Source organism: Epargyreus clarus, unplaced genomic scaffold (genome assembly GCF_041222505.1).
Source record: "Epargyreus clarus isolate Ecla_fem2 unplaced genomic scaffold, WU_Ecla_fem_2.2 ptg000001l, whole genome shotgun sequence".
NCBI lineage: Eukaryota > Metazoa > Arthropoda > Insecta > Lepidoptera > Hesperiidae > Epargyreus > Epargyreus clarus.
This window is the reverse complement of record NW_027332209.1, coordinates 12,515,981-12,533,764: the sequence shown is the minus strand read 5'-3', so window position 1 is coordinate 12,533,764 and position 17,784 is coordinate 12,515,981. Positions and strand designations below refer to the sequence as shown.

Below are 17,784 nucleotides of genomic sequence, written 5' to 3'. Positions count from 1 at the left end.
TGAGCTTATTGTCGCTGTCACGAGCGAGAAGACGGATGGATGCAATGCAACGAAACTTTATCGGTTCTTTACGTTTAACAATAGCAGAAATGTTGCCATAAAATAAATGTATAAATGTGTTATTTTAGCCGTCTGTATAAACAAGGTTGTCTTGGGAAGATACTTCATGATATCTTTACGGGGAGTGAGATGAAGTGCACTTGACACTTGGTCTCTTAATCTGGAAGTCCGAGGTTCGAGTCCCAGATGGGCACGTTTGATTTTTCAAAGGTATTAGGAATTAATCATCACTTAGTAACTAGAACAGTAAAGGAAAACATCGTTAGGAAATTGAGAATAAAAAAAATCAATTCCCAAAGAGATGTGAACTTTACCAATCCACACTTGGCCAAGTCGGTAGACTATCGCTGTCGCCTCAACCATTCTCACTCTAAGACGATATCCATTCCTAACAACCCCAGTGCTACAGTAATATGTTGATTATAGACAACTCTGGACATCCGACAGCTCATCATCAAGTAGACAGTATGCCGGTAAGCTACTTCAATTCCGTAAAAATAGAAGAGGTTATGGATTCATGTTAGAACTAAAATAATCCTTTGTCAGCTTTATTTTAGAGTTCGACAATAGTTACGACAGATGGGCGTTTACCGGTTGGTTTTACAAATCGGAAGGGGCGTGAAGGTCGCAATTTGTCTATTCTATTGAACAAGACATATCAGAGGTCAGTGTTTACTTTATACCAAATGAAGTGGTTGTATTGAATAGTTTATGAAATTGATTGCAGTTGTAGGTACTATGTTGATCTTTAGCGGAATCAGTCAAGGTTTGTTACAATGTTTGCTTTGATTTGCAATGTTGTTTACGAATAGTGGTTGATCGTGATAATGTTTGTGTGCGTTTCGTAGCTTTTATTTAACTTGCTTTGTTAGTTTGTATGTAGTAGGTATTTGTTGGTGGTTTGTGAGGGGCAATCTATAGAGGGTGTATTTTTTTTCAAAATGACCAATCCCAATTATTACAACTTTAGGTAGTTACTTCCTTTCTCTAACAAACAATCGCACTTGACAGCAAAAAAACAAGACAATCAGCTAAAACCATCAGATCGAATCGATAATAGTGAGTTGACGAATAAATAATCGAGACAATCGATCGTGGAACGATCATCGGAACGAGGCGTTACGTGTCACACGGAACCGACAGCCGGATCTACCGTAGCATAGATCCGAGTTACATCACTATCTACTTACACTGACCCCGATTGTGTGTTTAATTGACAAGTCGGATACTTTTTGTTTGTTAGGTAATGTGTGTTTAGCGTTAAGACTGACCGCCCGTTTGTAACTGTCGCTTGGACTACTATAAGCTTTTAAGTAGTGTTCAACGCGACTGTGAAAAGTTGCTCGGTTAAAGTTTATAGGTTATGTATCGCTAGAGATACAGTTAACAGTTGACAGATTTTTCGAATAAAAGTAAACGTGCCGCTTGTCAGTAGAGCACATAGCAAGTAAGACGCCTGAGAGCCTAAGACTACACAGATAAATTTAAGCGACAAGATTTCCTAAATAAATATCATAGTATTCAATGGCAAGAAATACTATGTTAACTGCAAATTAATTCCCGCTGTAAGAAAAAAACCAAATATAAATAATCATGATGCTATAAGCATGATATTTTCTTGAAGCAAAATAGGATGTGGTTCATGATTATTATCCATCTGTTATCTGAAAAAAAAAACACCGTAAGTTATAGAAACGATATAGTTACCTAAAACCAAGTAAATCCAGTTCATAACAAGCGTTTTTAAGAACTAACCTAGAAATTTCAGTATGTACACTTGAATGTTATAACTCTTATATCAGAAATAGGCGAAACTTAGGACTGACTAATACAGCAATTTTGCTAACAAAAAACGCTTCCTAAATATAACTTCCTGTTCATGCTTCTTACCAATCGTAGTTTGATTTACTGGATCATTTGAACTGTTCAAGACACACGCAACTAATGATTTTAATGACCGAGTGCACTAACCTGGGGGTATGCGTGATCATCGTGAATCATGACGTAAATATACGTCAATATAAGTGATACGTGCGTTAATGTGTTATATCTGGTTTCATTGAGCTGTTTGATACGTAACTTGGAGGAATGTGCGAGGAAGTTTGAAGTGAGGTTCAATTAGGGTTACTCTTGTGTGTTGTAATATCATCGGTATGGTAACTTGTCCACTAGTACATATTGTTCTAAGTATATAATAGAACCCAGGAGAAAATAGAGTACACAATCCAGGAATAGTCATCTAGGACCACAAAGATTCTATTAATTCCCACTTTTGAAACTTGTGAAAACTTTTGAACCACATCATCCATTTTTTAATTAATTTTAAGATATAAACTATATGTCATTTTAGTAACCACTATAATAAGTTAATTTTATCACTTTCCTTTTAATGTTGTACTCCATCATAATTAAAATTACTGTCAGATTTTACTAAATTAAGTATTTGTAATTAATTTTGTATTAATTATAAATTGTTTAATGAAAGCCGTGTTTCTATTATTATAATAATATAACGCCTTCTTTTATTGTCCGACCATTTTCCATGAGTGTCTGACCTTATGCTGTATGACCATCGAGAAGGTGACCTATCGAAATATGCGTTTCGAATACCTTATTCAAGGAACACATGTGACCTCTATGTAAATTTATGTCAAAGGAAAAAAAGATCACCGGGTATCCTTAGGTACTGACCACTATTTGACATTATGGAATTCGGATTTGGGACTAACATGGAAAATCCATCAGAATTAACCTGATTAATATTCAAAATCCTTAAACCCATAAAGCAAGATAAGGTGTCTGACAAAAATTAAGGATTTATTAAGAATTCTTTAAGAAATTAATGTATCCCATTTATTTTTCAGAACCCAAAAAAGAAGTGATTTATAAACGTTATTCGCAGTATTATTAGTTTAAACTTTATTGATGTCTCCAATTGATTTATAAATACTATTCGCTGAATTATTAGTTTTATTGATATGTCAATTTCAATTTTCCTTCTATACGTCCAATGTGAAACCCTTTAAGTAAAAACCAATAAAAGTGGCCTTAATTAGGAACAATTCCGGAATTAACTATATAAGTCATTCTGTCCAATCGCTTTAAGTGCTCCCATCCGTTTATATAAACCTCATTAGAGAAATCCTATCCTATAGAAAATACGGAGTGAAAACACTTATTTCTCGTCGTATTTTCTCCTCTGGGCAGATCTTCTTGTATCGAATTAGTTTCGATCAATCGATTGGATCGAGTGGCCGGAAGTCGTGAACTGGCTCGTTAACTGCGCCATTAAAACGAAAACCCATTTCAGTAGTTATCCAATCAACGAAAACATTTGCATCGCGGCCAATCAGAAGCAGGAAATTGTATTTAATTCTAATTCCATAGGGAGATTTCCAACTTTGAGGGGGAATTATCTACTTACAGCCCTTTTAATAATGTATCTATGGGCTATCCAATGCTTCTCTAACTATGATCAGCATTTGACAATTTGTTACTAGATATTGTTAATTTTTGTTGTTTAGTAGGCAAAAATTTGATAGATTGATTATTATTGATAATCGACATTATGTGAGTTATTACATCAATAAATTTAAAACTCCGTCAAAAAATGTTTTCTATTTGAACCGTTTCTTACCGTTAACTCTATATTAATTATTGTATTTTAAATGTATCATTCCTATTTAATAAATTTGCATTGAGCACTGGAAATTTTAAGACCAACTTTTCCTTTAGTCGTTTACATAATTACAGCGATAAGTTTTATTTCATGAAGTGGTTGCTCATGCATTTATTCAGTGTTTGTAAAATGCCTTCTTAAACAGTCACAGCTTCTATCTATGTTATGTTATCTATGTTAGGGAAAAGTTCTTTTAGTGTGCATTGCCAATAATTTCGATATATCCCGTACTTTACTGTCAGCGGTGTGGACTTCAAACTGCCGATGGTGTGCCATGAATAATGCAGGTGCCTGGCTTCGTTTGCTTTCAATGCGGAGATCGCTGTACTCGGTAGCAATGTCAATTTATTGCTTGTTTACGTGTGTTCCATTATAGGTGCCATTGGCCAGACAGATCCGGAATTGTATGACTTTTCTCGCCGGTCCACTTATTCATGTCACTACACCTTGATATTGGCTGAATTATGTTTAGATCTTTAAAGAATTGTTGTCTACTTTCTCCAAATAAAACTGTCAATTTAATTTTAATAGCCATTTTGGATGCATTCGCCGCTATTAAAGGATTTATAGACGGGTGTAAAAATATGCACACATATATTATTGGATCTTAAAATATTATGTAACACAAATTAATGGACGCTACTTGCATAGTTTTTTTAATTGACATCTATAAGGAAGTAGTGAATCGCAAAAAAATATCACGATTTAATATAATAATTTTAATAACCAGAACAGGTTATATAAAATTAAACACTTTTGTAGGTGCTTCTATGCATATTAATGAAGAAAATTATCCACAGTACAATGAATATATTTGTTAATGATAATCAGATTTTAAATTGCAATTTAGCATGACATTGAATTGGATGGAATGTTTCCTTATATTGTTAACAGAAACTGCATAAAGGACACATAATTGGCAATGCCCTTTACGAACATAATAGAGACTTGAATGATAATAATAAATTTTCTTGTCTATACCTGGTATAAGGAATGCATGATAAAAAGATGTCTTCAATTATATAATCTGAAGGTAATAACAGCCTCTAACTGCTTAATGATGATGCGTAGGCCGTATTGACCATGTGGGTCATTTCGATTCAAATTATTTTGCATATAATTGCATTTTCTGAATACCGATGTCAATCGCGAAGGATCCAATGATCGACACTTAATTGAATTATGGATAATTTGTAGTAAATCGATTGTAGTTTGACAAGGAATTTGGTCAGATTAAAAGTCAATTAAGATGATTGGCTATAAACTGTGAATCGTGTTTCAAAAATGAATAATTTGGCAAATAGTAGCATATACAATATTTCCTGTTTTCATGGAAAAGATTTTTTGTCAAGCACCTTAAAGTTCAAATAAATTAAAAGATGATATACTAAAAGAATAACAGATTATTTATCAAAGACAAGTATTTTATATATAGGTAAAACAAATTTTATTTACTTTAAATTGCGGATATCAAGAAAGTTACTTATGTATGTGTATCATAGTTTTTTTTTGTATTTATATTTTTGTACTGTTGTAAAATCTTTACATTTAATTATTTGTTCAAGTCCACTTCAGTTGGATCCACAGTTAAATATTCCACATGCGCTGTCAAGAAAACAAGCGGCCAATGACGGTAGTAAGTTCACTTTCACCCTGGTGCTCATCACCTATGGCCCGCGCGGCTGCTACGTGACCCTCATGGTGATGACGGCCTCCTGACACACTACCACTACCGGTCAATCGTTCATGGCCACAAGAAAGTGCCGGTACTCGAATTCGATCTCCATTGTTCGATTTGCTACGCTTTTGAATACTTTTCTCTGGCGTCAGTTTTGAATAACTTTTTGTTGCCAGTTTCAAGTGTTCGTACTTCTTGAGCGCTTTCGTGTTTTTTCATTGTGGCTTTTTATAGCGTTTCTTTATTTGTTGCTATAATTGATTGATTGGGGAGAGTTAGGTTTAATAGTTTTATTATTTTCTTTCTCCGGTTGAATATCATTATATTGATATCCAATACCGTTTTTGTCTATGCGAAAGAAGTGGTCATGTGATGTGAAATCTAGTAAAAGTTGCTATATTTTTATTAGTCCTGTTTTGTGTCCGGCAGACTCGGCTTTATTAGACTTAACAATGATTTGTAATAAAAGATTGACGTGTTGGATATACAACATGACGACGAGATTTTCTATTTATTTGACGACCTGAGTTATGGAGCGGTTCCCATGCCGGGTTCCGGATTCCATTCTTGAATTTAGATTTTTTATGGTTCTAGGTGTTTGTCTTTGTGTGTGCCCAACCACGACATATGAAAAATCCTACTATGTGTCTATGAGTATAGAAAGCGTTTTTTAATTAACAGACTTCTCACAATTATTTTCAGTTAGCATACCCAATTTCACATGATTCATACTTGCCCGAGGAACATGTTTCTAAATTATGACTGTTTCTCTTATTACCAAACGCCCACGTTTCAATCTGAGTCGCAGGTGCAAACGTCACGGGTACCGCTTATCGTCGTATCCGATCTGTTAGTAACAGTTCACTAAATGCCGAATGCAAAGTTCAAGCGAACAATACTGGAGTTGGTCGATGATGAAATTGTAAACGATTACCATCGATGGGTGTGCATTTTTATGTGGTTCTCAGAAAATTTGGCTCGTAGGCGGACAGAGCTGTTGTTGTTCTGTTGGACTGTTTTGATGTCGATCTAGTCGTTTTGACGGTCAGTAACTTGTCAGTATACCTAGATGTTTGGATAAGCCTCAAGTTGCACGCTTATGAAATTGGCGCTAGAATCAGTTAAAGACAGAAAAAGAAGATCAGAGAAAGACAGAAGTAGACGGATGAATGCTAATAAAACAATTTTTATTTTATTGTATAATAGTAGGATAATACTGCATTTATATTAAACGTTTCTTTTAAAGTATGTGCTAATCACAATCGTATTCTTTGTGAAACTTGTTATATGCCTTGTACATTACATTACTTTAAAATTTTAGCATCAATTAAGAGTTATGGTTTGACATACTGTGCTTTGACAAGTATCCTAGACAATGTGTCTGCCAAAATGAAGCAGGCGAATGAACCGATCTACCTACTTGGCTCCATTTGCCCTATTTGGCTTACTACGATTACTATCCTTTTGCCAAGCAAAGGATTTTAACATCCTGGGCATTTATTTGATCGTACATTTTTATTACTTCAATTTTATTAACTGACTTCAAAAAAGGAGGAGATTTCTCAATTTGACCGTACATATGCTTTTTTGGATTTACATATTACGGGATAATACTGTGGATAATTATTGTTTGGATTTAAATTAGTAGATATCTGCTGGCTCCTCTTCTTTGCTAATATATATATTGCGAAGTAGTTTCAATCTTAATAATTCTTTAATTCAGTATCAACTGTGTGAGAATCTGTGGGTCATTTAATTTGTTACCTACTATCATGCGCTCTAGGATGACTAAGAACTAGTTTTAGTTGGGTTTATTTTATTAATAAAGTCGTGCTTCGCTTCTCGTTTGTATTCAAGTTTTTTGTATTAATTTCTCACGCGAACATACCTTTAAAGAGTTTTTGTGCACCATTTATGGGGAATTTAAGTTATTGTTTTTGATGTTTTTTATGCAAATGTTAGAATATATTTTGTTTTTTTTTTTTTACCCGACAGCGGAGGGTAATGTTATGTATGGCTCATTCTTTGGCTCACCCTATACCCCAAATGGCTTAAAACATTGAGGTCTCGGTGGATTAATTATTTATAATGATTACTAGTTTTTCCTATGAGTAAATATCATCTGCGTGGTAAAATCATAGCATACGAATTAGGTAAAAATGCGGATATGACGTGTTCTTAACATGGTATTCCAGTTGTATTGAAGTTATACCATAAACTACGTTCGTGATATTTGTAGTCGGAAACTAAGTAGTCAGTAGTTTTGTCCTTATGTGGAATGCACTTAGCAATGAGCCGTGATTTGGTCATTTGACAAGTATGTTTATATATTAACTTTAATGGATTTTTTTTATTAATTTTTGTATACATATAATTTTGTATAGATATTTATTAAGTATAAATTACAATTTGTTATACGAATATGACTACTTTAAATTGATGAAAGGTATACCTACGCTCTGTACTTTATCATTTTCTTACATTGAGATTAAATATCTCGTTAATGCCATGGACACACACAAAGATAAGTACAATAAGCACTCAGACCCAAAGCATATTTCAAAATTCATTATTTAAATGTTTTTTTAACTAGGATCGAACCCGGGACTCTGTGTGTCAAACGGGTAGGTACGTTGAGAATTGTACCACGCGAGCCATCACAATTCGATCAGTATTATTGTCTCTAGTGGTATGTATGTACTGTCTGTCAAAGCCAAAGTTGTCTATCTTTCCGAGAGAGCCCCATCGAAATCAGTTTATCCGAAAAACATGACTTCATTTATGAAATGTGTCTGGAAAATATGAGCTTAGTAAATTGTTATTCTAAAATAAACCAGATCATTACATATCCTTGCATGTACGTAATAGAAATATAAAATAATGGTTATGATAAAAACTACCACGAATTTTATAACTCCTGTTATAAAACTATGCGTAGTTATTTTGCCGGAAATATTGTGCGTAAGATGATTATATGATACTCGTAGCTATGTTTTATCGTTTATGCAACTGATTACATATCTAGAATTAAACCCTTGCTATGCGGTTACATTCGTCCAGTAACGTCTCGTCTTTTTTACCACGCTTTTATTAGCTTGACTTGTATGTACGTATGTACTCTATAAACTCTATTTTTACCTACTTTGAACGGCCCGATTAATTTAAAATTGTGAACAATAATTAAGAACCGGTGACAATACACGATTTTAATAATTTTATCCCATTCACCTCATCAGGATCATCAGGGATCAGGATTAACGATTTTCCTTGTGCGGTTTTAGCGTGATTTTTAGTTTCTAAACTATAATTATTTGTTTGGTAAGTGCTCCACTGGATGGTAAGTGCTCACTGCCCATCGTCATTTGTGACCAACTCCAGATAGAACAGGGGTTGTACCGAAACATTAAGCCTCAAGGTGGTGCGCGTTGTTCCCGCGCATCAAGGACGAGTGGATGGAGTGGCTCCAGCTCCATCCCGAACCGAGATTGGCTAGGACGCGAGCAAATGCTGTCGGGACTGCGGACTAGCGAACCCGTGGTTCTGACAAAGGGTGTACAGAGGAATACTGTGGGGTTTTAGCCGGTAGGAGTCCGGCATATCCTCTCCGCTGCCCTCACGGCTGAGAGGAACCCATAAAGGGTTTCCCCACGAAAAAGAAAAAAACAAAAGAAGGCCAGAGGCCGATGACAATAGTTTTTACCTATCCTTCGGGAACAGTACCTTTTCGGGATAAAATACCCTATGTCCTCTTCAGTACCACTGACAACGTATACAAAATTTCATGACAGTAGTAGTTGAAGAGTAGCAAGCAAACAAAGAAATTTACTTTTGCTATAATAATATTAGTTAGGAATGTCAGGATGGGCTAATGACGACATAAATTACATGGAGATACTAATGTATATTACGTCACACAATAACGGTAGCCGGAAGAAAGTAACTATACATCATGATACGTTTTCGCTGTTCTTACTTTTTGTGCATTTGATGACTTTATTACGTGTCGGATAATGTGTACGGATCATTAACATTTTGATCTTAATACGATATTGATGGCTGGGTTATTAAGATGTTTAGTATGTGCATATTGATATGCATACTTTGTGTTTTGTTTTTGTTTGATTTTGTTGTCGTATAGCAGGATGTCGTAGGAGATGATTAAGGATGTCGTAGGTGTGACTAAGGTTGTAGGATGTAACTGAAGATGTCCTATGAGGTAACTTAAGGATTACATCTAGGAAATAAGCATTTTTCTCTATAAAGTTTTTATTTGTAGGACGCATGCACAGTATTAGCGTGACTATGGCAAATGCCTCTGTTTGAAGGAGGTTTATGCCAAGTAGTGGATTTGTAAACGTTTATGTGGATATTAGAATGTTCTGATTAATTTATATTAATTAATTAATATGAGGCGTTTTACAAAGACCTCAAATATCTAAGGTCTAGGACTTCTGCTTAACTTGAAATGGGTGACTATGCATTAAAGTAGGTTCTTAAGTGACTTAAGATTAGGTAGATTATATGCTGGTTTGCTCCACTAATCGCATAAGTTTATACATAGTTTTTGCCGAAATCTACATATAATTTACACTTATATCACATATTATTATCTTTTTTTATAATACAAGGTTAGCAGACAAGCATGCAGTCCACCTGATGGTAAGTGCCTGCCGCCGCCCATGGACATCTGTAATCAACCCCAGATAGGATTAGATATTCCTACCCGAGGTCGGCCACAGATGCGCCGCTACCCCTGAGGACTAAGCTGGAACGCCTCGGAAAAGTCTGTCTCCCTTACCACATCCTTCAAACCGGAACACAGCAGCGCCTAACACTGCTATTATTAGGTAGAAATAGGTGTGGCGGTGGTGCCGCCGGAGTCGAACCACAAAGGGTTCTACCACCTTCAATTTATCATATCATATCTATCAATGTAATCGCTGAAATTGACTTTATTATCACCATAATTAAAAAATGAGTTTTCCACATTAGAGCAATCATATAAAATAGTAAATGTTGTAAGTGATGACAGCCGGAACTTAACGAATACATTATGCATATATCCGCTTCATCCGATATACAAATATCTCTGGCTATCAGTCACTGTTCCGCAGTTCCGTCGTTGAACGATATATGGATAATGTATTTTACTGACGTGCCATTAATTTGACTGATGTGTCCATTAGACCACATTTCACACACGCAATTATAGTAGGAAAAAAAAGGTTTATCTTATATGTGAGGCGTGTATCTTAGTTATCAGGAGTGGCAAAGCATGTGTGGCTTTAGGTAGAACCTTTGTTCTACAGTTTGGATGCAGATGCCCATTGCCCATGGATGTAGAATAGACACCTTTTGAGGGTGGTAGAACCCTCTGCGTTTCGACTCTGTAGGCACTATTATCCAATTTATTTCGGACGAAAAACAGCTGTATTAATGCTGTGTTCTGGTTTGAAAGGTATAATAAGAGAGACATACTTTTCCAAGACATTCCAGCTTAGTCCTCAGGGTGAAACCTCGCATCTTTGGCTGATCTCTGCTCGGAATCAAATCTTATCTGGGGTTGATTACACATGTCCATGGGTGCTAGCTCCGAAAGGTTACGTAGACTGCATGTTCGTTAGCTAATTCCATGTTATAAAAAATCTATCATATAAATCTGTCCATCATATAAGTCCATGGAGTCCACTTCATACTCGTTTGCTAGGCACTAAAATGTTATAAAAACCTTAATAGCATTTAACTATGACCCTATTTCCTGACCACATTCTCTTTGTCCCCAGGGCCTGCCGTCGTGGTCGCGCGGTCTGGAGGCGGCGGAGGCGGCGCGCGCGCGCCTCGTGCGCTGGGCGTGCGGCGAGCCGCCGGCGGAGCCCGACCCTCCGCGCAAGAAGATGCCGCACGCGCTCCGCCGACGGTGGCCACTGTGCCCCTGCTTACAGGTGAGTGGTGTTGAATTCTGATATCAGGTTGTGTTGTGGTTGAGGCATTTTGTATGCCTGTATCCACTCTCTTTACCTACGCGTTTTCTCATTATTATTTTACGCAGTATGACAGAATTTGATCAGTACCCTTTCCATGAGTTTATAAAACATCCCACAATTTTACGTTACGTTTACTCAATCCATTATTCTGTTCCGTTTGCTTCAGTAGACTGTGTAAACGTAAGTAAGTCCTCAAGTCGTTTTGTCTACCTCACATGTTCGCAAAAAAGAGAGACGAAACATAAAGCGCCATTTTGTTAATTTAGACATTTAATGTTACGTTACTGACACTATAGTTCTGATACAATCTGCTAGGGGCGCTGATTGGAATTTGTATGGGCAAATACGTAAACAAATACCAAAACAGTCATATTTGTTAAAACGTAAAAACTCATGGTAAGGGTACAGGATACAAGATATCTATGGTTTTATGTCAAACATGAATATAATTCCTGTCATATTTAACTATAGTCCGATTCATAATTAGGTGTCCAAAATGTAAACAAAAGTGTTGATCTATCAAGAAAAAACGTTTGAAATGGTAGGTTCTTATTTTTGACGATATTAAAGTAATACAACGATAATAAAATTATAATCTAAATAAATTAATATCAATTAATATTTTCCAATATTTATATTAAATCAATTTCGTTCCATACAGTAATAATAATAAAAAACAAGGTTTATGGTAGAAAATTAAAATGTGATAATGGTAACACAATCGGGATGCAAAACATTTTTCGTGCCGCCATTTTTAAGTTTCGTAGTTGATGTTATTCATTCTCATGATCGTGGTGGAACTCTAATGTTTTCTCGTTCCCATAGCGAATTTGTTAAATTGTGTAAAGTTATTAAATTTTTGTTTTTTCTTGAGTTTCTTAAAGTTTTATTTTCATGTTAATTTATTAAGGTTTACAATGCATGTAATCCTAGTTTGACAATGACATTTCTTTGTTTACATTTTGGACACCTAATTCTGAATCGGACTGTAAACAGGCTGTTCGGAATCATCATCAAATGTAAGGCCGTTAAACAATGACTTCTTTTACGGTTCGTGTCAAATGCATAAATAAATATTGAACTGAAATTATTTTGCCGCATTTTAGTAATTCTTTAATCCCTTTCTTAAGTTATACTTCTACCAATTGAGTATATGAAAGTCTATTATATATTTTGAGTATATTTTGTTTTACTGTTAAAAAAGCAGGTAACCGGTTACGTTTCCAGGAACTCATATAACTTTTAATTTCCAGCTCTAATTTTCTAATTATTACTGTAGGTACGCTCCGTAACACTAGATAGATATTTTTTGTAGGTATAACTGTCTGTAATTGTTCTTATACACATAACACAGACATAACATGTTATGTCGGTATTTCATACATAAATGGTAAGAAAGTGTAGCGCCATCCAAACCTAAAGAATTCTAGACTTGTTTGTATTTAAGAAAACGAGGGAAGTAGACTTCCTAACAGACGTTGATTCATTTTGCCTTACATACACTTTTAAGGCCACGGTGACACATTTCATTACTTATTTAGAAAATCAAGTAAACTGCTCAAGAATTACATAAAATCGTTGATATAAAAATTATAGTGATTAAATACAGTAAATTAATTGTATATTAAAACGAGATTTTGCCCGCGGCTTCGCTCGCGTTACGAATTAATATTTTTATCCTCTATTTTATACCCTTGGGGGTATAATTGATCAAAATACTTTCTTAGCGGATACCTACGTCATAACATCTACCTGCATGCCAAATTTCAGCCCGATCCGTCCAGTGGTTTGGGCTGTGCGTTGATAGATCACTGTCAGTCAGTCAGCTTTGAATTTGTATATATTTAAAGATAAACACTTACTGTTCAAGGCTCCAACTCTATCCTCAGGGTTAAGTAGGGTGTGGTACAGGGTCAAGGGTAGCAACGCATTAAGCTCAGAGGGCCTACCACCATCTTCTAAAAACCATCATAGTTAAGGAAAGTTTTATTTCAATATTGCATAAACATGATTTTGTTTCGTACTACGATCTCCTTAAAACACTATTTTCAATGTGTTAAAATAATATTGTTTTAAGAGATGGTAGTAACCCCCCAGGTAAAATTCTAATCTTATCTTTGGTTGATTATAGATGTCCATGGGCGGTAGTAGCCACTTACCATGAGGTGGATTGCATGCTCGAATCCTACTTTAAGATAATAAACAACTAATAATACTAAAATTTTGTTGCAAGATTTGAGGCTTAGGTTGAGTACGCAAATCTATATTATTATTATTAATATTATAAAGAGGAAAACTTTGTTTGTTTGTTTGATTGTAATGAATAGGCTCAAAAACTACTGGACCGATTTTAAAAAATCTTTCACCATTAGAAAGCTACATTATCCACGAGTAACATAGGCTATATTTTATATGGAATATATTTGATAAATAGATTTTGAGGCGGTACAAAGTTTGCCGGGTCAGCTAGTATTTAATAACGTAGTAAGTATTATATTAATAAAGCTCGTAAAAAAGGTAACACCAATCTAAATAACTAATACTGTAATATAATATCTACATTTGTCAAGCATAAAGATCCCTCACCTTTGAATGTCCTCGTCCATTTTAATTAACCGTCCGGTGCCATCATTTTAATGTAGCTTATTTACAAACTTGTTCGTAGTGTGTGTGTGTATGTGTTTATATACATATGTATGTAACTTGTTTCAATCAAGACAAGATTATTTTATATCTTTATATATAAAATAGCTTTCGTATGTTTCTGCACCTACCTACGCAAAACTTTAAAACTAGGTAGGATTAACTTGAAATTTTTAGATAAACTTGCATTTCTATAAGTTAAATGATAATCCTTACTAATATTATAAATTCGAAAGTAACTCTGTCTGTCTGTCTGTCTGTCTCTTCTTCACGCCTAAACCACTGAACCGATTTTAATGAAATTTTGTACAAAGATAGCCTGAGACCCGAGAATGTATTTTAGTATGTCATATTATTTTCTTTTAAACGCGGGCGAAGCCGCGGGCAAAAGCTAGTTTAAATCAGACTAAGCCGAAGTTCCTGCGTTTCGGTAGAAAGAGGTAGGTTCCGGATAACTTATATATGACCATCTTAGTCCACACAAAGTGGGTAGGCAATTGTGGCTGAGCTCAGACAGAACCTGCTCTATGAAGTTGGTTACACATGTCCATGGGTGGCAGCGGCCACTTGCCAACAGATGACCTGCAAGCTGGCATGCTAATTGAAACACTTATAAAAAATAACAATAGACATTTTCCATACAAGTAAAACTAGTTTTAAAAAAGAGGTACATAAAGTCCTTAATAATCTCCATATTAGTGACTAAGTAAACGTACAATTGAAATATACATATTATTAGTATATAAATTATAATTAACATCTTTAGTATATAAATTATTATTTATATGTGTGTATTTATCTTTGAAATTAATTATATATTTATAGTATTTATACCTGTATTTATATATATTAATACTTATTTATAAAACCCTTATTCGTGCTGTTATGAGTTCTTTAAAAAAATGTAAATCCCTAATTGGCTGTAAGAAATACTATATAAGAAATGTATTTGTATGTTTTTAAGAGCTGTGGATTTTGTAATAATTAAATAAATAAATAACAAAAAAAAATATTCGGCTTTTGTGCCGACATTTTGGTTTCAATTATTTTCCAATAAATCCCAAAGGCAGATAAGATCTCACACACTCAGTTTTGGGTTAAGATTTATTTGTTTGTTGATCTGTTTCTGGTTACCGGCTTCTCTCGTGACTGTCGATCTCGCAATATCTTGATTGCAATTCAAATAACGGCATCGAGATTAAATCCTGGATTAACTATCTGATTAACCGCTGTAGGGTCTGTAGGGATTGTGTGTTGACATAGTTTCTTATGTTGTAGTTGTCTAGTAGATTTTCGTGGTGTCTTTCAATTTTATTGAGGAACTGTATAACTGTATAACACTCACTTTGGTATTTTTTTAATTTTTTTTTTTACTATTTCGGACTTGACAAGTGTAGTAGACCTACGTATATGGTCTAAACCCTTCTCATTCCCTCGCCCAGCAGTGGGATAGTAATTGGTTAATGATTATGATGAAAATATGTCGAGTAAATAAAGTGACATAGAAGTAAAAAGTGCAAGTGCACCTGATGTGTGATAGACAATAGTCACTGCTGTCCAAGGACATCTACAATCAACCCCAGATAAAACAGTTTACTGGCCACGGTCACAAATGCTTTGCTACCCCTCATGACCAAGTTGGGACGCTTGGGATAAGTTTGTCTCCCTTGCCACACCCTTATAACCAGAACACAGCAGCGCTTAACACTGCTGTTATAAGTCATACCATGAGTATAGCAATGCTGTCGGAATCCAACCAAATAGGGTTCTGGCAACTTTAAATACGAATTGTAAGTTAAAATTCAATCAATTCGCTATAAATAAATGAACATTGCTCACAATACAAGTATTTCAATTGATTAGCACCGATGGCAATAGTAATCTCGAGCAACTAGATGTGTATCGCAGCGGAACGTGTCATATGTCCTGAGGAGATCAGATACGGGTGTCGTGTTGCAAGCGCAGGTCGGGACTTTCACAGAACCCTTCGTGGTGGCGCCACCAACACACCTGTTTTATAACAGCTGTGTTGAGAGTTGCTGTGTTTTGGTTTCAATAGAATCCATTGTAGTGTAGGTGCGTAGGACGCTCCGGAGTTGTCGGAGCCTCCTAGGCGCCTAGATTTTGCTGCATAATGATAGCAGTGTAAAGCGCTGCTGTGTTTTGACTTCTTTCGATCTATTCAGTTTGATTTCTGGCAAAAAGAGATATGTAATTTACAATTAGATATGTATTTTACAATTTATGTAACTTGCCTTATTAATTTGTTAGTACGTGAGCATCAAATAGTGTAACTGTATTTTAAACCCCAATCGATAAACTGAAATTTTTCATACCCCTTTAGATAGGTTGATAAGATTAGTGATCTCATTCCGAATCTAGGTTCGGTTAGTTTCAGTTGGTTATCCCTGGTCATTAATATTTTACCAATATCGTCGAGATCATAGTAATTCGGCACCACCGCCACACCTATTTCTGCCTAATAACAGCAGTGTTAGGCGCTGCTGTGTTCCGGTTTGAAGGGTGTGGTAAGGGAGACAGACTTTTCCGAGGCGTTCCATCTTAGTCCTCAGGGGTAGCGGCGCTTCTGTGGCCGACCTCAGGTAGGAATGTCTAATCCTATCTGAAGTTGATTACAGATGTCCATGGGCAGCAGTAGCCACTTATCATCAGGTGGACTGTATGCTCGTCTGCTATTCTTATATCATTAAAAAATTGTAATAATCATAAACTAGCTCACCTATCGTACCACTGAGCGGAAAATTTCCTTCGCTATGCATTTCCACGTAATATCAAGGAAAATCAGATGTCGGTGTCGACCTCTATCGGATAGTCGTTTTCCTTGTTGCATACCTTTCTATGCGTGACTGTCACTGTGGTAATAAAAACAATAAAATATTGTGCACGATAAATTACTTTGCCCGCAGATTATCTTGCATAAATAATAAAACTACATACCTATATAACTACACATCGTTGCTTGTGTAGTGATAGAGTTGTTTGTAAACTGCTAGGAAGTTTAAAGGTGGTAGGACCCTCTGTGGTTCGATGCCAATAGCACCACCGCAATACCTACTTCTGCCTAATAACAGCAGTGTTAAGCGCTGCTGTGTTCTGTAGGGTGTTGTTAAGGGAGACATACTTTTCCGAGGCATTCTAACTTAGCTTGTATAGTATCAGCGCATTTGACCGACCTCAGGTTATGAATTTAAATATTATCTGGGGTTGATTATAGATCCATGAGTGTATTAAAATTAATTATGCCTAATAATTTAAAGAAAAACCTTCTTACTACAAGGAGACCCGTGCCCGACAGTTCGATTAGTAGTTTATGGTTTAAGGAAATCTAAACTGCTGTGATGAGGTAGGGAGCATGATAGTCATCGTTATCCCATTACTTTCTCACTGCTGGGCGTAGGTCAGTTCTCAGAATAGGAAAGATTAGGCCATAGTCCACCGCGCTGGCCAAGTGCCAACACTTGACTTTAATTAAGAACATTTTTAATAACTGATATGCAGGTGTCCTCACGATGTTTTCCTTCACCGTTTTATTTAAGTGATAATTTATTTCTAATTGTCTAACTTTTAATAGGAGGTGCGTGCTTGGAGTTCGAACCTCGGATCCTTCGATCTAGTAGAGTTTTAACCACTACGCTATCACTGCTTGGTGCTGTTTCAGTCGAAGTACAAACTAATCTTATAACAATTATAATATTCAATTAACATTGGCTATCGGGTGT

The 17,784-nt window shown here is 35.6% G+C and overlaps 1 protein-coding gene across 1 annotated transcript in view; it reads left to right on the top strand.

Moving 5' to 3' along the window:
• The window catches only part of DAAM (disheveled-associated activator of morphogenesis-like protein), a 101,724-nt gene that overhangs the window by 34,086 nt on the left and 49,854 nt on the right, over positions 1-17,784 (top strand). The window contains exon 3 of the mRNA XM_073084618.1: positions 11,201-11,359. Coding sequence (XP_072940719.1) covers positions 11,201-11,359 — 159 coding nt within the window. The remainder of the gene's footprint in view (positions 1-11,200; positions 11,360-17,784) is intronic.